At 57.7% G+C, this 20,076-nt stretch overlaps 2 protein-coding genes and 1 long non-coding RNA gene across 8 annotated transcripts in view; 2 read left to right on the top strand and 1 right to left on the bottom strand.

The window, feature by feature from the left end:
• TECTA (tectorin alpha) overlaps positions 1-1,387 on the top strand; it is a 36,002-nt gene extending 34,615 nt beyond the window's left edge. For all 4 annotated transcript variants that reach the window (XM_068916496.1, XM_068916497.1, XM_068916498.1 and 1 more), the window contains 2 exons: positions 370-486; positions 1,255-1,387. In XM_068916496.1, the coding sequence (XP_068772597.1) occupies positions 370-486; positions 1,255-1,355 (218 nt within the window). In that variant the 3' untranslated portion in view covers positions 1,356-1,387. The remainder of the gene's footprint in view (positions 1-369; positions 487-1,254) is intronic.
• A 1,376-nt stretch (positions 1,388-2,763) lies between these two features.
• LOC104143509 (uncharacterized) lies at positions 2,764-11,191 on the bottom strand. The gene is made up of 5 exons (XR_011135871.1): positions 10,355-11,191; positions 9,263-9,347; positions 8,743-8,950; positions 5,103-5,313; positions 2,764-2,900 (listed from the first exon to the last, which is right to left on the bottom strand). It is a non-coding gene; the product is annotated as an uncharacterized lncRNA (long non-coding RNA).
• Positions 9,610-16,814, top strand: SC5D (sterol-C5-desaturase). Of its 3 annotated transcripts, none has more exons than XM_068916519.1 (5): positions 9,610-9,732; positions 11,198-11,415; positions 12,943-13,075; positions 13,804-13,904; positions 14,793-16,814. In XM_068916519.1, the coding sequence occupies exons 2-5, from the start codon at positions 11,206-11,208 to the stop codon at positions 15,243-15,245; spliced, it is 897 nt and encodes a 298-aa protein (XP_068772620.1). In that variant the 5' UTR covers positions 9,610-9,732; positions 11,198-11,205; the 3' UTR covers positions 15,246-16,814. The 3 variants fall into 3 exon arrangements, with proteins under 3 accessions (XP_068772620.1, XP_068772622.1, XP_068772623.1); XM_068916521.1 differs by having other exon boundaries at positions 9,614-9,728; XM_068916522.1 differs by having other exon boundaries at positions 9,666-9,766.
• Positions 16,815-20,076: the final 3,262 nt, after the last annotated feature.

Genomic DNA, 20,076 nt, shown 5'->3' on the forward strand with positions numbered 1-20,076 from the left:
GTGATGTTACTAGGCTTTGGGGCTAGCTGTGTGAGAGAGCGTGGGAGGCAGCGAGAGCTCGGGGCATGCCTAGTTGTCTGCCTGCAGAGGAGAGGCACAGGGTGGTGTCTGCTCACCTCTCTTTGTAGAGAGGCCCACTAGTGCATAGGGCATCGAATGGCTCCTGTGGAGTCTGGGTACAGGAGTCCTTGCACATCCGAGTGGGATCACTGTCCTGTGTTACGAGAGAAGGAGCTACTGGCCAGCTGACAGAGGGCCTCGCACCACTGTGGGTGTCACAGTGCTCCCAAGAGGCTGACAAGCGTCTTGGGGAAGGACTCGAGGTCAAGGCATGTCTGTCAAGGATATGCCTGGGCTGTTTGCATCCAGGGTCGGACTGGTGTGAAGACAACGGAGGGTGTGAACAGATCTGCACAAGCAGGGCAGACGGGCCTCTGTGTAGCTGCGTCACGGGGACGCTGCAAGGGGACGGCAAGAGCTGCAGAGGCAAGTCTTGCGGGTGGCCCAGGAAGCATGCAAGGGAGGGAGGGGCAGCCCATGCTGGATGTCAGGGCAAGGAGCAGTGGGAGGAGGTGGGAAGGTCAGTGGCAAAATGTACCGTGTCCCAGGCAGGAGGGTGGAGGGTCGCAAAGGGCAGCTAGATGGAAGCATGCAAGTCCAGAGCAGGTACGGATTAGAGTCGGGCGAGCGGTGGAGATCCCGGGGATGACCTAGTGGCCTCAGAGATGGAAAGGCACCTAGGGGTCTGTGTTGTGTGAAGGATGCAAAGCGTAGGGGAGGGAGATGTCTGGCCGGGTTGAGATGGCATGTTCTGAGGCTGATATGCTGTGAAAGGCAGGTGGGCTTTTGAGGCCGGTGGGGGTGGGGGGGGTGGGGATCGAGGCAGGAGGCTCCTACAGCAGCAGGGTAGGGAAGACAGAGGTCAGAGGGAGGGAATGGGCTGTGAAATTTTGGGGCCGTGTGCGGCAGAGGAGCGGGGTGCCTGTGGCTTTCGCGCTGGCTGGGCAGTCTCTAATTGCTCCTAAGAGTAGCTCTTCGGGATGCTGGAGGGGTTGAGCTACAGGTGGAGTCCTGCGGGATAGTGAAATGATTCCCTATGGGCTGAGCACCTAAGTGGCTGGCTGCATTGTGGGGCAGTTGGGGAGCAGTGCCAGGGAGTGGGCTATATTCAAATAATGCGGCCTTTGTGCAGAAGGTTGTGTGGAGTCCATAAAAGCGGTGGAGCTCACGTGGGTGTTGTCTGTCTCTCTGCAGCTTCCAGCTCTTCAGGGGAACCCCAAGCCTGGGTCACTGTCCTCACAGTCACCCAGCTGTTGCTGTGGCTTTGTATGTATAAATGGGACTTGACCTCATAAGGGATAGGTGGCTTTGTTGCCCAGTCCGGTACTGTTGTTTCGTAAGTCTGAGTATCTGTAGGATAGGAGCAAGTGCCCCCAAGCAGCAAACCAACCTCTGACTCATACCGCTGCCAGCGACGGGGAAAGCAGGCGGCCAGGAAGCAGGAGCGGCAGTCAACGGGAAAAGCGGCAGGACGCAGGCTGCGAAGGGTGGCCACAGTGTCCAATGCGCCAGAGAGGCGATGGCACGGGGGAGTGCACTGTTTTGTGGAGGGATTCTGGACCTTGCTGTTTCTGTAGTTTTTCTCCAGGTTTTCTCTTGTGATGGCCCCTGTAGTCTGATGGTGTTTGTGCAGGGGGTGGCAGGGCTCTCTACTCGGGACGTTGCGAGCACCCGAGTCCAGATGGCATCAGGGCTCGTGGATGGGCCCAGGTGTCCTCTGTGACTGTCCCGTGGTGAGTCAGGTGGTGGCACACATCTTTTGAGCGAGTGGAGTCATCCTGAGGTAGGTGTCCTAGGACAAGGTCTCAGTGCTTGTGCGTGGGTTTGGGTCCTAAGTGTTTGGTGACACCTTGGAACTGTGGTCGGAAGCAGTTAGCTGCAGTAGGGGGTCCATAACGTACCTGACTACAGGCCATGTCCCTCCTGCTGGGTCTGGGGGGGCACACGTCTAAACTTTTGAAGCAAGGATCCCACGCCAAGTTGTGCTATAAGAAGTGCCTTGTCCCAGGGGTGGGTGCCTGTGGATCCGTTAAAAGAGGTGCAGAGGGAAGCCCCGCGGTCATTGAGGGGGTAGGAGCCACCACAGCATCCTCAGTGGGGTCGGTCACGGGAAGAGCGAGAGCGGGTCCAGTTTTGGTGAGTTTGGCGTGGCTGGCAGGAGAGTCGGGAGTTGACTTGGTGCGTTGGTAGGCTTGGGCGGGGGGCAGTTCTTTTGCTGACATGTCTTGTGTTTGTATTATGTGAATTGGCTGAGTGAGAATAAAATGTGTTGTAATCCTTCCTAAATTGTGCGGTCATGTGTGATGGTGTTTATGCTTGGTCAGGTAGTTGGTGGAAGGAGGGCAGTGGGTGGGGGATGTGAATTGCGAGGAGCTGGGCGCTGGGCAGTCAGCGTGGGGTGCGGAGGGCAGGGCGCCGAGAGGCAGCTGCCGGCATGGTGCCCAATGGCTTTAGGAGAGCAGAGGGGCAGGGACAGGGGCCTGTTTCGATTGTGGCTTGCAGGAGGTGTGAGGTGGGGGGGGATGTCTAGGTCGGGGGCGGGGGAGAGGGAGGCAGCAGTCCTCTTCCTTCGGGTTGCTGTGTGCACATATAGGGTGGCAGAAACTTGGGGGTCTTACCTATGTACAGCTTATAAACACTCTCTTTTTCCATCCTTCTGGCTGTCCTTGGATTCTCCCTGCGGTGGAGAATCGGAGGAGGTCCCTGAGCCCCAGGAGAGGAATCGGAGGGGGTCACTGAGCCCCAGGAGAGGAATCAGAGCCGGGAAGGATCCATCTGGTCTGAGTGAGGAGCTGCAGCGTTGGTCGGTCAGAATGAGGCATCCCAGCATTCACAGCTTCCTGCAGGGATGACAGCGTGGAATGTGCAGGTCAGTGATGGTCCTGTCCTTTGATAGTTTGGAGGGGGATGAACCTGTGAAGTAGTTAATGGTGTTTGTGTTTCTGTCCCTGCTGTGGTGGTTGTCAAGGCCCAGGGCTTATCTTTGTAGGGGTGGGAGTAACTGTGAAAGAGTCTCACTCAATGTGGTAGGGAGGCTCAGAGGGATGGACGGCTTCATCAGGGCAGAAAGGCTCAGGGAAGAGGAGGAAGGTTATGAGTGCCGGTTGATGTTGTGGAGGTGATGCTGTGCAGAGGTCCTGGTGACTGTATGGGTGAGTCTGCATGAGGAGAAGTGGGAAAGTGGGTAGCCCTGGGAGTAGCTGGTGGGATGTAAAAGCATGGCCAGGAAGATGCTGTGGGAGAGGGGGCACAGAGGAGCAGTGGTACGGCGAGTGTGGGGAGTTTTGGACTTGGAAAGCGGGGTAGTAGGGAGAATGTGGGTGGGCAGTTGTGATACACAGGTAGGGCTGGTGTGCCCGTGGCAGGTGAGGGGCCGGGCAAGCGTGGGGGGCAAGTGATGGCGTGGTGTGGATGTGCAGGGAATAGAGGATGAAGGTTTTTTCCCTGGTGTGGGAAGAAAATACCCTGTGTTTGGTGCTGGGAGGTCTATAGCGAGGGTGGTAAGCACAGGGAGCCACGTAGTGCGATGGTGAAGGGGAAAGGCGTGTGCTTAGGGGAATGGGGTCAGGAGATGGGGGAGCCTGCGGGGGGACAGGGCCTAGGTGGTGTTTGTGGCTGGGCTGTGTACCAGGTGCAGCTGTGCTTGCTGATAGTTGTATGAAAGGGGAGCGTAGCAATTAGGGTTGTGCGGCTGACCGTCGGTAGCTGAAGGTGACCTTAAGATTTCTGGAGAAGGGAGGAGGGGGGCTTTAGGAGGGAGGAGAAGGTAGAGGCTGTGGTGGGGAGATTTGAGGACTCTGGAGGAGAGCCTAGTGCTCAGGTTTTAGGACTCTGAGCAGCAGCTGGCATTGGCCGTGGATCTTCTAGGCTTGTGATGGAGAGGCTACCTTGTGAGGGGAGGCAAAGAGAGGAGGGTGCAGGAGTTGTATGTGGTTGGAGGTGTTGGATGGTGGCCGCTTGCTGCTGCCCTGGGAACGTGGCATGCTTTGGGGCGAATGAGGGGGCAGGGCTGGTGGGCTGCCTAGTGTTTGAGGCAGGAGGGGGATCTTGGCGCAAATGGGGTGGGGGGGGGCAGCCCTGGGGGCGATAGAGAGGAGGCTTGGCGATGGAGCTGCGCAAAGAGCTGGGCTGCGTGGCGTGAGAGGAGGAGAGCGGCCCTGCTCTGAGCCGTGTGTGTGTGCGAATGAGAGAGGGTATGAATGGTGGCGGTTGTGTCATATGCCAAAGGAGGTGGTCCCAGATGCCGTGGTGCGTGGGCTGCCTGGGGTGGCAGGCAGGCTGGGTGTGGGAGGCCCTGGGGCTCAGGCTGGGGGATGGCCACGGAGGAGGTTTTGTTGGGGTTTTCAGTGGGACCGTTGCAGGGGAAGTTTGTTGTGAAGGGCTTGGCTGATGGTTTCCCCCCCACCACCACCACCCCTCAGGGTGTGCCAGGAAGATGTTTCAGTGTAGGCAGCAGGAGCAATGCACCATGTGCCAGGACCCTGATGGCCTGCAGAAAGGATTTGTGAGCAACACCTTGGAGCATGCTGGAGGTAAGGGACAGTGCATGTCATGTGCGAGTGAGGAGTGCTGTGTATGGTGTGGGCCCAGGGCACCAAGCTTTGTATGAGCAAAAGTGGAGCAACTGTGGGAGGTGTGTGTTTGGGGCATGAGGCTGGCTCTCCTTGTCCCCAGGGAGATCTTGACCAGTGCAGGCATGCGTGTCTTGTGCAGTAGTGTATAGAAGGCAGCCTGTGGGTACTGGGTGGTGTGCCTGGAGGAAGTTACTGGGAGAAGGGGGTTGAAGAGGTGAGGGGGTGTCTGTTGGCTAGGTTGCTAGAGTTGTACTGTGTGTGGATGGGGTGCGTGGGGCTGGCTGAGAAAGCTGGATGGGTAGGAGGGTGCACGTGCGTGTGGTTGAGGGTGTCAGCGGGGGTGTAGTCTCTTTAAGGGGAGGCACCTAGGGAGCAGGTTTGGCTGTGAGTGGAGTAGTGCCAGGGCCCTGAAATGTTGCTATTTGTTTGAAACAGGTTGTGTGACGCAAAGAGGACTTGTCCGCTTGCCTCATGGAGAGACTAGAGAATGTATCCATATGACTGAAGGAGCAGCAGCGAGGACTTATCCAGCAAAAGGGAGCGGGCAAGAAGGCATCCTCGGAGAGATGGCATCCGTCGTCTTGCCGTGTGGCTCGAGCGGACTTAGCAATGATGTTGGCGTGGTGGCGAAGGGTGTTGGGGGGGGCTCTTTGGTGTGGGCTTGCAGTCTTGTGTAAGTCTGTGAAGAAAGAGGCCTGTCTGTCAATAAAGGATGGCTCTGTGCTGCAAAGGTATGTTGGTGAAGGTATGATCATTTTGTATGTATAGTTTGTGAGGGCTTTTTATGGGGTGAATATGTGTGGAGTGGGGTTGGGCCTAAACAGCCTGGCTGCAGCGAGTGTGTGCAGTGTTAGCTCCTGAGTGTTGTACAGTGTGCCTGGGTAAATGTGTGTGGTCTTGCAGGACAGGGGAGTCAATGGCGGAGCCTCAGGGATGGGACTGTGTCTGGCTGGGCAGGTGACAGACAGTGGGGGCCGGGGTAGATATTTGGAGAGAAAATAGTTTGATTGATAGCTGGGTAGGAGGGAGTTGGGGGGTAGGCGCATGCCTGGGAGGTAGGCTGAGTGGATGGGTAAGCATGTAATGAAATAGGTAGATGGAAAGGTGGAGAGGAAGATTGATGACTAGGCTGTTGGATGGCTTCAGTTACGGCCTGGGAGACCGACTGGCTGGGTGGGTGCTTGTGTGGTGCTTGATGTACCAGGTGCTCTGGAGAGCTGCGGGCATAGTAGGGGACTTACTTTCTTATTCATGCAGCAAGACACTTAGGTGCTGGGAAGCAGAGAAGGCAGTTTGGGGGGGGGGGTAGGTATGAAATGAAGCAGATAGATAGATAGATAGAAAATTGATAGCAGGGTGGAGGCGGTGCTTGGTGTATCAGATGCTCTGGAGAACTTATTTATCCTCTTACACAACAAGACACTTAGGTGTTGGGAGGCAGAGAAGATGGTTTGAAGGGGGGGGTAGGTATGAAACGAAGCAAACAGATAGAAAATTGATAGTGGGGTGGGGACTTGTGTGGTGCTTGGTGTATTGGGCATAGCAGGGGACTTGGGCTCTTACGCAACAAGACACTTAGGTGTTGGGAGGCAGAGAAGATTCAGGTGGGGGGGTAGGTATGAAATGAAGCAGCTAGAAAGAAAATTGATGATAGCAGGGTGGAGACTTCTGTGGTGCTTGGTGTACCAGGTGCTCTGGGCATAGTGGGGGACTTATTTATTCTGTTACTCATGCAGCAAGACACTTAGGTGTTGGGAGGCAGAGGAGATGCTAGTTTGAGAGGGTAGGTATGAAATGAAGCAGATGATAGAAAATTTGATGGTGGGGGGGGTGGGGACTTGTGCAGCGGTATATTGAGCACAATAGGGGACTTATTTATTCTCTTACTCACACAGCAAGACACTTAGGTATTGGGAAGCAGAGAAGGCAGTTGGGGGGGTAGGTGTGAAACGAAGCAGATAGATAGATAGATAGATAGAAAATTGATAGCAGGGGACTTGTTTATTCTCTTACTCAGCAAGACCCTTACTTAGGTGTTAGGAAGCACAGAAGATAGCTTCCCCCTCAAACTATGTAACGAAGCAGATGGGAAAATTGATAGCAGGGTGGGAGCTTATTTACTCTCTTATTGAGCAAGATATTTAGGTGGGGGGAGGGAGCCTGGCAGCAGGAGCTGCTGGTGTGAATGCCAAAGGAGAGAACATACAACTTGGTTCTCAATGAAGCAGTGCATGCACTTACCAGCAAGGCCTGCTCAACAGCTGAGGGGGGTGGTTCCTGGGCAGGCTTCACTACCCTTAGCCCCTTGAGGGCTTCCAGAGCTCTCCAGGTAAGAAGGGCCCAGACCCTGCCTGACATTTGTGTGTGTGGGGGGGGGGTTCCTGGGCAGGCCTTGCTGCCCTTAGCCCCTCGAGGGCTTCCAGAGCTCTCCAGGTAAGAAGGGCCCAGGCCTGCCCAACATCCAGGGGAGGTTCCTGGGCAGGCTTCGCTGCCCTTAGCCCCTCGAGGGCTTCCAGAGCTCTCCAGGTAAGAAGGGCCCAGACCCTGCCTGATGTCTGGCAGGGGGGTTCCTGGGCAGGCCTTGCTGCCCTTAGCCTCTTGAGGACTTCCAGAGCCCTTCTTACCTGGAAGTCCTCGAGGGGCTAAGGGCAGCGAAGCCTGCCCAGGAACCCCCCCTGGACGTCGGGCAGGGCCCGGGCCCTTCTTACCTGGAGAGCTCTGGAAGTCCTCGAGGGGCTAAGGGCAGCGAAGCCTGCCCAGGAACCCCCCCCTGGACGTCGGGCAGGGCCCGGGCCCTTCTTACCTGGAGAGCTCTGGAAGTCCTCGAGGGGCTAAGGGCAGCGAAGCCTGCCCAGGAACCCCCCCTGGATGTCGGGCAGGGCCTGGGGCCCTGGCCCTGCTTGTCCCTTGCGAAGTGCCTTGCTAAGTGCCCTGTTGCGCTCACCCTGGTCGCTCCGCTCCATGGTCGCTTTCAACCCTCTGGATTTATGGGAAAACCAGGGGGGTTGGGCCCTCTCCCCTGCTTCCTGCCAGCCCCCATTGGCCAGGGTCCTGCAGTGCTCCCTACTCCTGGATGCCTGTGCTCTGGAGTGACATCTCCACCAGGAGCCAACGGTGGGCCAGGCCCATATGAACACAGCTGAGAGGGCTGGCACCTGGGCCTCATCACTCCCTCAGCACTGACAGGCTGACTTACCTGCCAATGCAACACAGGCTCTTGGGAGCTAGCCATCCCCCTGGCGGGGGGGGGGGGAGGTCATCCACCTCGATGGACTGTGGACTCTATCCAACTCGACGGACTCTAATTGGAGGCTCGGGGCAGGGGCAGGGGCAGGGGCAGCGCCCAAGCCCCAGAGAACCTCCAGCTGGACTAACCTGTCAGGCCACATCCCAGAATCACTCTACTATCTCGATTCTGCTCTGCTCTGCTCTGCTCTGCTCTGCTCTGCGCTCTGCTCTGGCCAAAATATCTGCAGCATCAAGACACCCTCAGTTATGACAAACCAGCTGCTGCTTCAAGCCACCCTCCCTTCCAGAAGACACCCTCTGAGCAAGTCTGGCCCCTATCCACCACCAAGAGCTTCCCTCCACCAGGGCCCCTTTGAGCCACTTATTTTTACTTACTTCACCTTACTTACTTACTTACTTCACCTTACTTACTTACTTCACCTTACTTACTTACTTCACCTTACTTTACTTACTTACTTCACCTTACTTACTTACTTCACCTTACTTACTTACTTCACCTTACTTACTTCACCTTACTTTACCTACCTACTTCACCTTACTTTACCTACTTACCTAACTTAACTTACTTTTTTTACTTCGCTTGCTTACTTTTTACTTCGCTTACTTTTTACTTACTTACTTACTTAACTTGTTACTTACTTACTTTTTACTTACTTTACTTGCTTCACTTCTTTTTACTTACTTACTTTACTTACTTCCACTTCCAGCTCTCCCCCCCCCCCCAAGCCCTGCTCCCCAGGGCTCACCCCAGACAGTCCATGGGCTAACAACACTAACAGCACTGCCACAGCCATCCAACGATCCTGGCTGCAGAGCTGGGAGGGGAGGAAAAAAAAAAAAAAAAAAAAAACCACCTCACCTGCCATCCACAGAACTCCACTCCAGGCCATCCAGCCTCCTTTAGGTGGCCACTGCTGATGCCCACTCCTTCCTTCTCCCTCCATGAAAACCACTCAACTCATCGCTGCCAAAAATCCCTGGGGGCTCGGTCAGCCTTCACTCTCCTGAGGAACACATCCACAGTGCTGTTCCCAAGAGCCCTCCTGCAGTCTGCCATCCCACAAAGCCTACAACACAGAGACACATAGGATTCACACTCCTGGTAGAGTGGCTGCCTCCAAAACCGCAAAGACCTTTTCTGATAGATAGACAGACAGACAGACAGACAGCCCCCCCCCCCATCCCCCACCACACCCCCCAATCACATGGCACATCCAGGAGCTGGCCACCACGACAGGGAGGTGAGGGGGACAGGGCACTGCCCCATGCACCCCACAGATCCCCATCTGCTGCACGCTACGCCCCGGCACACACCAGGCCTGTCCCAGTGCCACTCCTGCAGGGTCATCTCACCCACACCTGCCCCAGACTTCACCCACCTCTTCTCAGCTCTCACCCACCACAGAGGCCGCTGCAGCCATCCTCTCACATGCCCTCCAGACCTCAAGGGGGCTTTGATGCCACCTGAAACAATGACCACTTAATTTAAGGCCAACTTACACCAACACAGGGACCTCTCGCTTGCTTGCATCCCCGCGGGGGCCCCTCGCTTACTAACACCCACGCGGGCCCACCAGCCCCTCACCCCCTCCCACGCAGCGACCCCGCCGCCCCCGGGCACCACCACCCACGGACAGCCCCACACGCAGGATAACCCCGCCCCCAACGCTGCCCCCGAGCCCGCCCCCGGCCGCGCGCGCCCAACGGCTGCGCCGCCCCGCCCCGCCCCGCCCCCCGCCACCGACGTTACCCGCCCGCAGTGGCCCAAGCCCGGCCCGGCGCTGACGTCACGTGGCGCTACCGGGCCGCTCGCCCCGCCCACCGCCCGCGCTCGGGGGGCCGCAGGCAGGTACTTGGGGCGCGCGCGGCGGCGGGTGGGTAAGGTGAGGAGCGGGGGGGGGGAACACGCGCGTCGCCCCGGCAACGCTTGGGGGGGGGGTCGCCATCGCAACGCTTGGGGCGGTGGTCGCCCCGGCAACGCGTGAGGCGGGGGTCGCCCCGGCAACGCTTGGGGAACTGGGGAGGGGGGCGGCGGCGGCGGCTCCGTGGGGCACCCCCAGCGGCGCCCGCCCCACAGCCGCCACCCCCCCGGGTGGGCCCTCGCGCGGCGTCACCCCCACAACGCCACCGCTGTCACCCCCGCGACACCTCCGCCATGGCGGAGGAGCGAGGGGTGGGGGCCCAACGCTGTCTGGTCGCTCGCGGCCTTGCCCGCCAGGCACGGGCCAGGGGTGGCAGGGCCGCCGGAGCGCCCCGGCGTCTGCCTGACGCCGGCCCGGGCAAGGCCACGCCGCCCCGACCCGTTGCCCCGTGCTCAAAGGGCTTGTGTACGCAGCGCCCCGCCAACGGCCCCCGCTCCGGCTGCCAGGCCGCCGGCCAGTGCCGCCTCCGTGGAGGTACGCCTGCTTGGCCAGCCCAGGAACCTTGTAGGCACGCAGCCATGCCAAACAACCTTACGGAGAGGAAATCACCTGCCAGGAGCGGTGGCAAATATGCGGAGAGATCCGAGGCCGCTGCAGTTCCCCTGGACGCGGCTGATAGGACCCGTTCCTTCCTCAACGGGGACGCACGCTCACGTCTCTGCCCCGAAAGTCCATCGACAGCACACGTGCCTCTGAGCAACCGGCCGGAAAACACCCCACTGTACGCGCGGCTGCCTAGCACGCCCCGCGAGCGTGCGGCAACTGAGACGTACGCTTCCAGGACCAGTGGCCTCCACCTCAGGCAGCTTTCTAACCACCTCTTTTTTATCAAACCCAGCCATGCGAGGGGCCCCAGCACCCCTGACCACACTCGCACCTTCAACGATGGACTGCACATCACACATTCATGAAGCGTCCTCAATATATGCAGCCTCCAAAGACATGAGGGCACTCGGGTGATGGGGACACCCTCCAAAACACAGGCGTGAGCCTTCCCTTTCTTCCTAGCTGCCAGCTGCGTGACAAGTGCTGGAAAGCCCTCAGCGAGGAGCCCCGGGGGACCCTGAGCCCATCACGGGGACAGCTGCCTCACCGGGACCCTAGGAACACTGTTAGGCTTCAGAGGGGCTGCCTATCTCCCTCGCGACTCTGGCAGACTCCCCGCTTTATCCTCGTCCTCTGCCGCTTTTGCCGGAGCCTCCCTTGCCTGCAGTCGAGCGTCGCCGGGGGGGCCAACGGCTGGCTAAACGTTTTTGTGAAACAACCACCGCGTGTGCTCCCACAGGCTCCATCCTCATGAGACCACCTCTACACTTCTAGCACCTACTGGGTAAGAAAAGGAAAGCTTTTCCTTTCCTGTGCCTATCTTCTGTCCTTTTCTCTTCCCTGCAGGACCGACCATGGATCTCGTCCTGAACGTCGCTGACTACCACCTCCTCACGCCCTACGTGTATCCCAGCACGTGGCCGGAAAATGAACCCTTTCGACAGCTCCTCAGTCTCTTTGTCATCACCAACCTCGGGGCCCTTGCCCTTTACTTGCTGTTTGGCATGCTGAGCTACTACTTCATTTTCGATCATGAACTCAAGAAACATCCCCAGTTCCTAGAGGTGAGCGCACGCTCCGCAGCCTTCCCGGCACTCAGGCTTTGCTGGGCCTGCCAGCGACCGCCCTCTCAATCGTATGTGTTTCGTAGAAAAGGGGAATGATCCCCTTGCGGGCCTTGGGTTGATGCAGCACTGACGCCTCCAATGCCATGTCCCGCCATGTGGGCAGGTTCCAGTTAGTAAGGCGGCCTTTGAGCTTGCACTCCTGAGGGACGCTTTTCTCCCTTGTCGCACCTCTAGTGCTACAAACCTGAGTAGGAGGACGCCCTCGCTTTACTCACACAGAAAGCTCACGTTAGTCACAGAGGGCACAGTCACATTGCACCCAGCAAGTCCCATCAAGGTCTGTAACAACATAGCTTTCAGATGGTGCTACAGGCTACTCGTAGACCCTTTCCTTTTTTTGCTCTCAAACAGTCAACACATTGCACCAAGCCCTCATTCCTCACAAGACATGCCCAAACTACTTCCCATATGCACAGCACCTTCGTGTCCCTGCACTCTGCCCTCAGCCCCCCGCGCCCACATCGGTCCGGGACCTGAGGAGCTGCACGTCCCTGGCCTGCTCTGAAACAAGAGTGCCCCCATACCCGCCGACACCGACATCGCCTGCTCCAGTCCCGGGGTTTGCACACACGCATGTCACTGAGGCCCAGTGTATTGCCTCATCGTGCAAAACAGCCAAGCTGCCTGCGACATCCCAGGCTCATTCCCCAAAATGGGTCCTGTCGATGGTATCTCATGCTCTGGATAGATTGATGCGCGTTCCCCAAGACCATGTTTTGCAGACACCTTGCAGCAAACGCCTGACCTCGTACAACACTCACGAGAGGCCTGGCGCCGTCGTGCTGGCCTGAGAGAAAACAGGAGTTCCCCTCCGTGCAACTCGCACATACGCCGAGCGCTGCACTAGTAACCACAGTACACAGCCACAGCAGAAAGCAGGCTGGCAAAAAGGGCACCCGAAAGCTATGGCCTGCATTGGTGTTCCCTCATGTGCAAGCACTATGTTGCAATGTTGGGCTTGCATTCCAAGAGAGGAGTGACAGAGCTGGGGAGCCGCGACACACGATATGCACGTGCATGCCGCCTCGGTGACCGTGACATGCTCTGAGTCCTGGTGATGGGAGCCACAGTATGCCACTAGGCATGCGGCAACTCCCCGGCCTTTGACAGAAATCCCATCTGCAAGATTGCAGCCTCCCGAAAGCATTGGGCCCTTTGTCATCTCAGAGCAGCTATGGGCACAGCTCCTGGTCCAGACAGGCCCTGCTGCTGCCGGGCAGCAGTCTCTCTTTTCCTCAGCGAGGCATGGAGTGCCTCAGAGGCGCGTGACACAGGGCTTCTGCTCCTGGCAGGAGCCACCCGGCGAGGCTGACCAGCAAGCGAGCCGTGGGCGGCCGAGCCACCCTTGCTCCCGCCCTGGCAATGCGTGGAGGCAGTTGGTGCGCTGTGTCGCTCTCATCTGCACACACGGTCCCTAATGCACTCTCTGCCTTCATGTTCTCCCTTCCTCACTTTCTCCCTCAGAACCAGGTGCAGCGTGAGATCACCTACGCTGTCCAGTCCCTGCCGTGGATCAGCGTGCCAACCGTCGCCCTTTTCTTCGCAGAGGTCAGGGGTTACAGCAAGCTCTATGACAACATTGAGGACTCCCCATATGGTAAGGAGCTTCCCTAGTACCTCAGCTAGGTCACCAGCTTCGCACCCTTCATCCACGTAGCGCCCCTTCCTCGCTGCCTCTTTCCCATTTTCTCCTTGTGAGCTAGTTTCATCTCCCTCGGCTCCCCTTGGAGCTGGTGTTCCACTCCCACCGGCAAGCACCAGGTCATGCTTCATACCGGCCCAGAGGAGCGCGCCTACATATTTCCAGGCCATGACCCTCCTCAGAAATGAGCATGTTGCAAACTGATCACTGGGCTGACACAGTCAGCGTGATGACCTCATTGTTTCGGTTACAGTGACAGGCTGGCTTGCTGAAATGCAGCCCTCCCTTCCCCTTTCCTAGCTCCCGCAACACTGGCCCCCACCACACTTCTGCTAATCTTGTGATAGTGGTCCTCCTTCTCACTCCATCTCCTCCACGACAGGGACCATTACAAAAAGGCAGCACAACTGGTTGCTGCCCTTGCCTGAGCCCCTCCAGTAGGTGATACAATATGCAGCAAGGGTGGGTGCCGTACAACTGCACCTCGCCCATAGGCAAGCCTCTTTGAGAGAAGTGAGAGGCACGCTGGGGAGAAATACCTCCTGCCTTGTTTCATGAGCATCATCATTTCCCTGGACCTCTACTTTATATGCCTATGAGCTCCCCTACTCCTTGGTTTGTCCTCCCTGGTCTAAACTCCACGTCTCTTGAATGACACACCGCTAATGTGCTTTTCCCCCCAGGGTGGCCAGGAGTTGTTCTCAGCATGCTGTCTTTCCTCTTTTTCACTGACATGGGCATTTACTGGATACACCGATTCCTCCACCATAAATTGCTATATAAGGTAGGAGATGTTCCTGCATGCTCTCCATCAGGGCTGTCCCTTGGTACCAGAGCTCAGGAGAAACTACTCATCTGGGGGGGGAATGACCACAGCGGAGGGAGTGGGGTACAGTCAGCCAAGCCAACAGTTACAGGTTTTGACCTTGGGCTTCGTCGAAAAGGGAGACGTGAGTCAGCCCCGAGCCAGAACGGGCACATTTTTCAGGCCTTCCTCCAAGGCTGCCCAGCTGGCGACAGCCCTTTCCCTTGTCATTGCTCACAATGCCTCAGACGCTCTTCTGTACCTTCCCTGTCTGCTGGCCACCATGAGTGGCTGCCCTCTCGTGCAGGCCACCCAGCATGTCCCTGAAGCTAATGTCCCCTGGCAACTGTGGTCTTGCAAAGGAAGCGGCGGACCGGGTTCCCCCCGCCACCGCACTGCGGTGAGCCTCGACAGGTCTGAGCTCTTCCTAACCAGGAGGACACACCACGAACACTAGTTTTCCGGGACACACCAGGCCTGTGCTTTAGCCTTCCCTTCTTGTCGTGCCAACTGCGCTGTCATCTTTAGCGTAACACTGACCGTTGCCTCGGCAGCCCTTTCAGGTGGCACCCCTTTCCAGTGCCACAGCTACAATACCAGAGCAGAAAAAGCATTCGCAAAGGCCTAACTACTTTTTATAAGGCCTGTCAGGGCACGGCATGGTCCACGGCTTTTCCCCGTGGCGACCTCCCTTCAGATCTGGACGCAGGGAGAATGGGGCGGAAATGGCATGGGGCAATGGCGACACGCGGCCTGACCCACCGGTAGGCAGCATCCCACAACGGGGACGGGAGGTTGTGGGCTGGACAGCCAGGCCGGGACAGCCAAATAGACTTCGGCAACTGATTCTGCTTTCTTTTCTCGTAGCGTTTCCACAAGCCCCATCACCTCTGGAAGATTGCGACGCCCTTTGCAAGTCACGCTTTCCACCCTGTCGATGGCTTCATGCAGAGCCTCCCCTACCATGTCTACCCCTTCCTCTTTCCTCTGCACAAAGTGACATACTTGGGTCTCTACATCTTCGTCAATGTCTGGACCATCTCCATTCACGATGGCGATTACCGCGTCCCCAAGATCTTAAGGCACGTCATCAACGGCTCTGCCCACCACACTGATCATCACTTATACTTTGACTACAACTACGGTCAGTATTTCACGCTCTGGGATAAAATCGGAGGCTCCTACAAAAGCCCCACGTCCTTTGAGGGCAAGGGCCCGCACGACTACTTGCGCAAGCTCCGAGAGAAGGAGTCAAATGGCCAAGGCAACGGTTGTGAGCCTCGGACGATGCCTAACGGGAACAGCAAAAAAACCAAATAGTTCTCTGTAGAGTTACCCTTATCACAGAGTGCCAGATCTCATTCCATTCCTTTCTCTTCCCAAGAGCCAACTTCCCTGTACAAAAAGCCGTCTCAGTATTGCTTCAGGATCGCAGTGATTTTGGGTGCCTGAACGTGCTCGACTGGCTGGGGCTAGAATGCTTAGAGACCGACAGATGGTCCCGTCCTCGGCGTTGGTTGGGACTGAGAGAGAAAACCTGAGCTTCCATGCCCAAACTCGCTACGTGACCCTATGTACCGCCCCCATGATTTCTGACAACTGCTGCGTGCTACCCTCAAAGGCCCCTTCCCTGAACATTGACAAAATCTCGCTGCAACACAGGCCTGGTCCCAACAGAGCGCTTTTGCTGTTTGCCAGATGGGTTACAACCAAACCCCTCGCTGGTTCTCTGCCAGAGACAGCTCCCGTGAACTGCTATGGCGGGTCTCACCTGCCTCTCGTGTCCAGACGTGCCTGTTCTTCCAGGGCCCGCTAGGCTCGGCCTCACATGGCACACCAATACCCTGACACTACGTGAGGACATTACCGCATCTCGAGCCCAGCAGAGGACGCATGCTGGTTTGGTTCTCCGCATCTGCACGCAAAGGCCAGCACGTGCCTCATGCATCCTGAGACTGCCACTGACCTGTCCCGCTTCAAAGATCACCTTCTCCTCTGCTGTGAACCCCCTCAGCAGAACTTGCGTGACAGCGACAGCAATTGCAGGTGCGTTCGGAAAGTGCTCGAACCCCTGCGCGCTCCCTTCAGAGTACTACCCTCATAAATTTCCGAAAATCGTTCTGAAACCTGTCTGACTCCTACCCAATTATATCAGTGCCGAGTTCCTTGGCGGCTTGAGTAGACTGGCGAACTGAAGAGATTCCCTGCTGCCCTTGAGGTCCCTTTTCCCCCTCCTGGTGGCCTTTGGGTCTCTGCAGTGACTCTCGTAATCTTGAAGGATGACTACAAAGGTATTCTAAGGGCATGGCGCTTCCTGGGGTTTCTACCTATCTGTACTGCATGACACCATAGCACCTTATCAAGGACAGGTCCAGAAGCTCTGCTCAGTTTGGATGACTCCACAAAACAGCCTGCACTTGGGGTACGTGCCATCCTCAAGCACGCCCTTCCAGACGGGAATTCGCGAAATACACCCCGAACACCCACCTTATGGAGCCTGTGCAGATAATCCTGACATTCTCGGTAGAGCAATGGTTTGTCCTTTCAGCATCGTGGGACTTCTCACCACTGAAAGAAGGCCCCTCATCGCCAGGTGGTGCAGAACACGTCCCTAGGAATCTCATGTAGGGGTCAGACGGTGGAAAAGATTCATCGGGAAAGATGACACCTGTTGGAGAAATGCAGGTTTTGAGTCATGGCGGTAGTTTTCTCAGGGAGGGAACATACTATGAGGGTGGTGAGACAGGTATCAGGAGGTTAGAGATCACTCTACGGTTCGTGGCTGGTTTTTCCCATTAATGTGCAACGTGCTCCTTTCTGAAACCTAATTAAGCTGCATTTTGGTTGTGCCCGCGTTCAATAAATTGAATTTGACAACTTTGATGAAAACCTATGCCTTCACCATAATTCGTAAGCGTTCCATGGCCTTTTCCTCTTTCTCCCCGTGGCAGTCTTTCCTTCCTTAACCTGTTCCCGTCCCCACTGAGCCTGCCCCTCCGCGCACACCGGAGAGATCACCTCCGTTAACATCCTCAGATCATACAGCTCGCAGACTGCCCTTATCGACGCCTTGGCTGCCTGCCTGGTGGGATTCTTTCCTGTTCTACATAGTGAGACCTGGGCTCTTCACCTAGAGGGGCAGATCTTGCGGAACTGGTGCTCTGCTTAGGGTTTGCTTGTTAACATTTTGGCTGTTAGCCTCCTAATAGATATGTAGAGAACCTGCTATCTATATATACATATGTATATATATATGTATATATGTGGAGAGTCTGCTTAGAGAGACGGTGCTGCACCGAGTCCTTGCCCTCTCATGGACTGCGCAAGCAGGGTGCAGAGCGTCTTGGGAAACGCCGGTCCGACTGGCTTTTCCACCTCCATGCCAGCTGTGGGGACTTGAGCTCTCTACACGTGGCGCTCCATGACTGAGTTCCCTCATGACCCCTTGGATCTCCCTATGGTGTTGCTGACCCATTGGCACAAAAAGCACGACAGCTCCGGAGGGGCACAGGTGGGAAGGGTGCAGAAAGCATGGAGACGAATAGCAGTCAGGATTGAGCGGGCCTCCTGCCATACCGCTCCCCCTGTTAGCTTGCCAGGGTGCTTTATGAGGCTACGGGAGAGGGCTTGCAGCCTCTGAGGCTGCTGGCCCCCATCCCCAAGGTCCAGAGACCTCCCTTGGATCTCCTCCGCCCTCTCCTCATTTCCCATCCTTGTTGCAAGCTGTGGTCGCACCCTGCTCTGCTGTGCTCTACGTGTGCCGCAAAACCCACTGGCCTCTTCTCCACCCCTTCTCCTTGTAGCACAGTGACACCTCCTTCCCTGCTGGACGTTGCTCCTCTCTCCCTGCCTCGCTCACCTCCCATCCCTCTCTATCCCATCCCAAGAGGGCGAAGGATCGCACAACTATTTCTCAGAACTGCTCTCCATCCGCTCCCTCACCCTTGCTTGCTCTTTCTGCAGGGTTATGTACTTCAAGTAGCTACCAGGCACAGACTGCAGATGGTGCAAGCATCTGTAGATGGAGCACCCTTCCTCCATCAGTGGTTTGTACAGGTCAGGGAGCCAGCCTGCTCCAGAGGATGATGCACCCGGCTTCCTCCCGTACCTGCGGCCCTGAACATAACCTCTCGGGTGCCTCATCCCTGCTTGTCCCTTCTCCCTCCAAAGCCAGTTCTGCAGGACCATTACAAGACACCCAGGGACTGCAGAAAGGGCTGTCTCTGCACACCCCAGGCCAGTCCCCTCTGGCTGCCTGGGTGGGTCCCGCTTGAGCCCGAGGACGAACGGACATGCTCCGAGCTACGGACAAACGGGCCCGCAAGGAAGACCTACGGAGACGATCCTCCTGCAGGCAGCAGACTAGGGAGTGCACTGCATCCGCTTCCCGTTATCCTCCAACAATTTGATTACACCCCTGCTTGGCAGACCACGGTCAGGTTTCTACCAACACCCCCCGCAACCTCGCCGATACCCCGGCCACAGCATGCTGCCAGATGCTTCCCGGCAGGGAGCCGCGCAGCCCCTGCCGAGGAAAGCACGCGGGTTTCTGACGAGCGTCACGCCCTACCTTGCGCCCGCTCCCCGTACAGGCAGCCGTAGCTGTCATCCCCCTCTTCTCCTCCCTGTCCCACCGCGACAGCTTGGCAGAGACCAGGCCGTGCACTGCTCACGAGGCACGACACGGAGAGGGTCGGGGCATCGGGCGCGGGGCTCCCGCACCCGGCGATGCCCTTCCTGTTTTATAACTACACAGGCGCCTCTAAAGCGCAGGATTTTGCTGAGCCGGGGGCTTAGGCAGCAGGGCTCCGGGAATTACGAGTCACGGATTTGCTTCGTGTCGTTATACCCTGGATCACGGGCATTACTTTCCTCCCTGGCTTTTACCAAAAGAAACTCTCCTGCCTTTACAGCACCGGCACTTCCCTCTTCCTCGGCAGCTCCTCGCCCTGCTCCTGGACTGCACTAAAAACGATGCAGCCCAACATTTTGAGGGAACTCCTCCCTTTCTTGCTGTGGCTCTGTACCTCTTTAGTGCACAGACATACATACATTTCGGGCAGGTTGGTCCCCCCACCACCTTCCATTAACATCTTACCAAGCTGCCCCTCGCTTTACATCCTGTCACAGACCTTTCACATCCACCCAACCATGTATCTCGAGAAGCCACAGCTGCTATTAGAAGTAATTACTTCCCCGGGTGGCTTTCCGCTGAGGGCAGCTTCTGGTGCATCCACATTTAACAGCCCCTGCCTTCGGCTGGCCATGGTAAGGGGCGACTGCCTAAAACACTACAGCTCTGGACACGCACGTTGCCTGAACCAAATAACCCTGACCGAACACCGCTACGGGCTCGTCCCCGAGGAAGGAAAGAGAGAGGACCGTACGGACGCTCCTCCCTACGAGCCGCGGAGATCAAACGACGGTAATCGGGTCGCCGGAGCAGCCATCTGCCCAGCAACTGCATCCTCGTCCCTCCGCCTCGCCCCGGGGGGAGCCCCTCGGCTGCGCCCCCGGACCGCGCGGGGCCGAGAGGAGACGCGTCCGCGGGGGCCCGCCTGCTGCTTCAGCCACCAGATGGAGGTGTTGCTTACCGCGGGCCTCCGCCAGCGCGGCCACCGGCGTGCCAGGGGGGCCTCCTCCTCCGGCACCCCGACCGTGCCCCTGGCGTACCCCGCGTCCACCGGGGGTTTTTCCTCCAGGAATCCAAGCTCGCCTCGCGCTCCATCTCCTCCCTCCGCAGACCCCCGCCAGTTCCTCGCAGCAACCATCGCCCCCGCCCTCCTTCCCCACGCTCAGGCTCCCCGGGCACCTTCCCTTGCAGCAAAACCCGGATCCTGAATACCAGCCACCCCGTTGCCTGCCCTCGGCCCGCCTCTCTCACCTTGGGACCTCCCTACCCCCGAGACCCCAGAAGCATTGCAAAGCGCCCGGCGCAACGCACCGGGACGAGCCCCCTCCTGGGCACCGGCTCCCTTAGCTGAGGGCTTGTTTACCAGCTGAATAACGGACTGGCCCTCGCCAAGGGGCTGGCGTTCGCCGGGGAGAGCCCCTGCTTCAGGCCTCTCCCCGTCGAACGCTCGCCCCCTTCTTCAAACGGACATTGCCGCGGTCACCCTGAGAGAGGACGCTGTCGGCATCGGTGCCCTGC

The sequence above is a fragment of the Struthio camelus genome, chromosome 22 (assembly GCF_040807025.1).
Source record: "Struthio camelus isolate bStrCam1 chromosome 22, bStrCam1.hap1, whole genome shotgun sequence".
Lineage (NCBI taxonomy): Eukaryota > Metazoa > Chordata > Aves > Struthioniformes > Struthionidae > Struthio > Struthio camelus.

What these genes read in the sequence shown, in the direction of transcription:
- SC5D (XM_068916519.1), top strand. Translation starts at nt 11,206, where the DNA reads ATGGATCTCGTCCTGAACGTCGCTGACTACCACCTCCTCACGCCCTAC. An exon ending in AACATCCCCAGTTCCTAGAG is followed by an intron (nt 11,416 to 12,942) that starts GTGAGCGCACGC and finishes TTTCTCCCTCAG; the next exon opens with AACCAGGTGCAGCGTGAGAT. An exon ending in CATTGAGGACTCCCCATATG is followed by an intron (nt 13,076 to 13,803) that starts GTAAGGAGCTTC and finishes TTTTCCCCCCAG; the next exon opens with GGTGGCCAGGAGTTGTTCTC.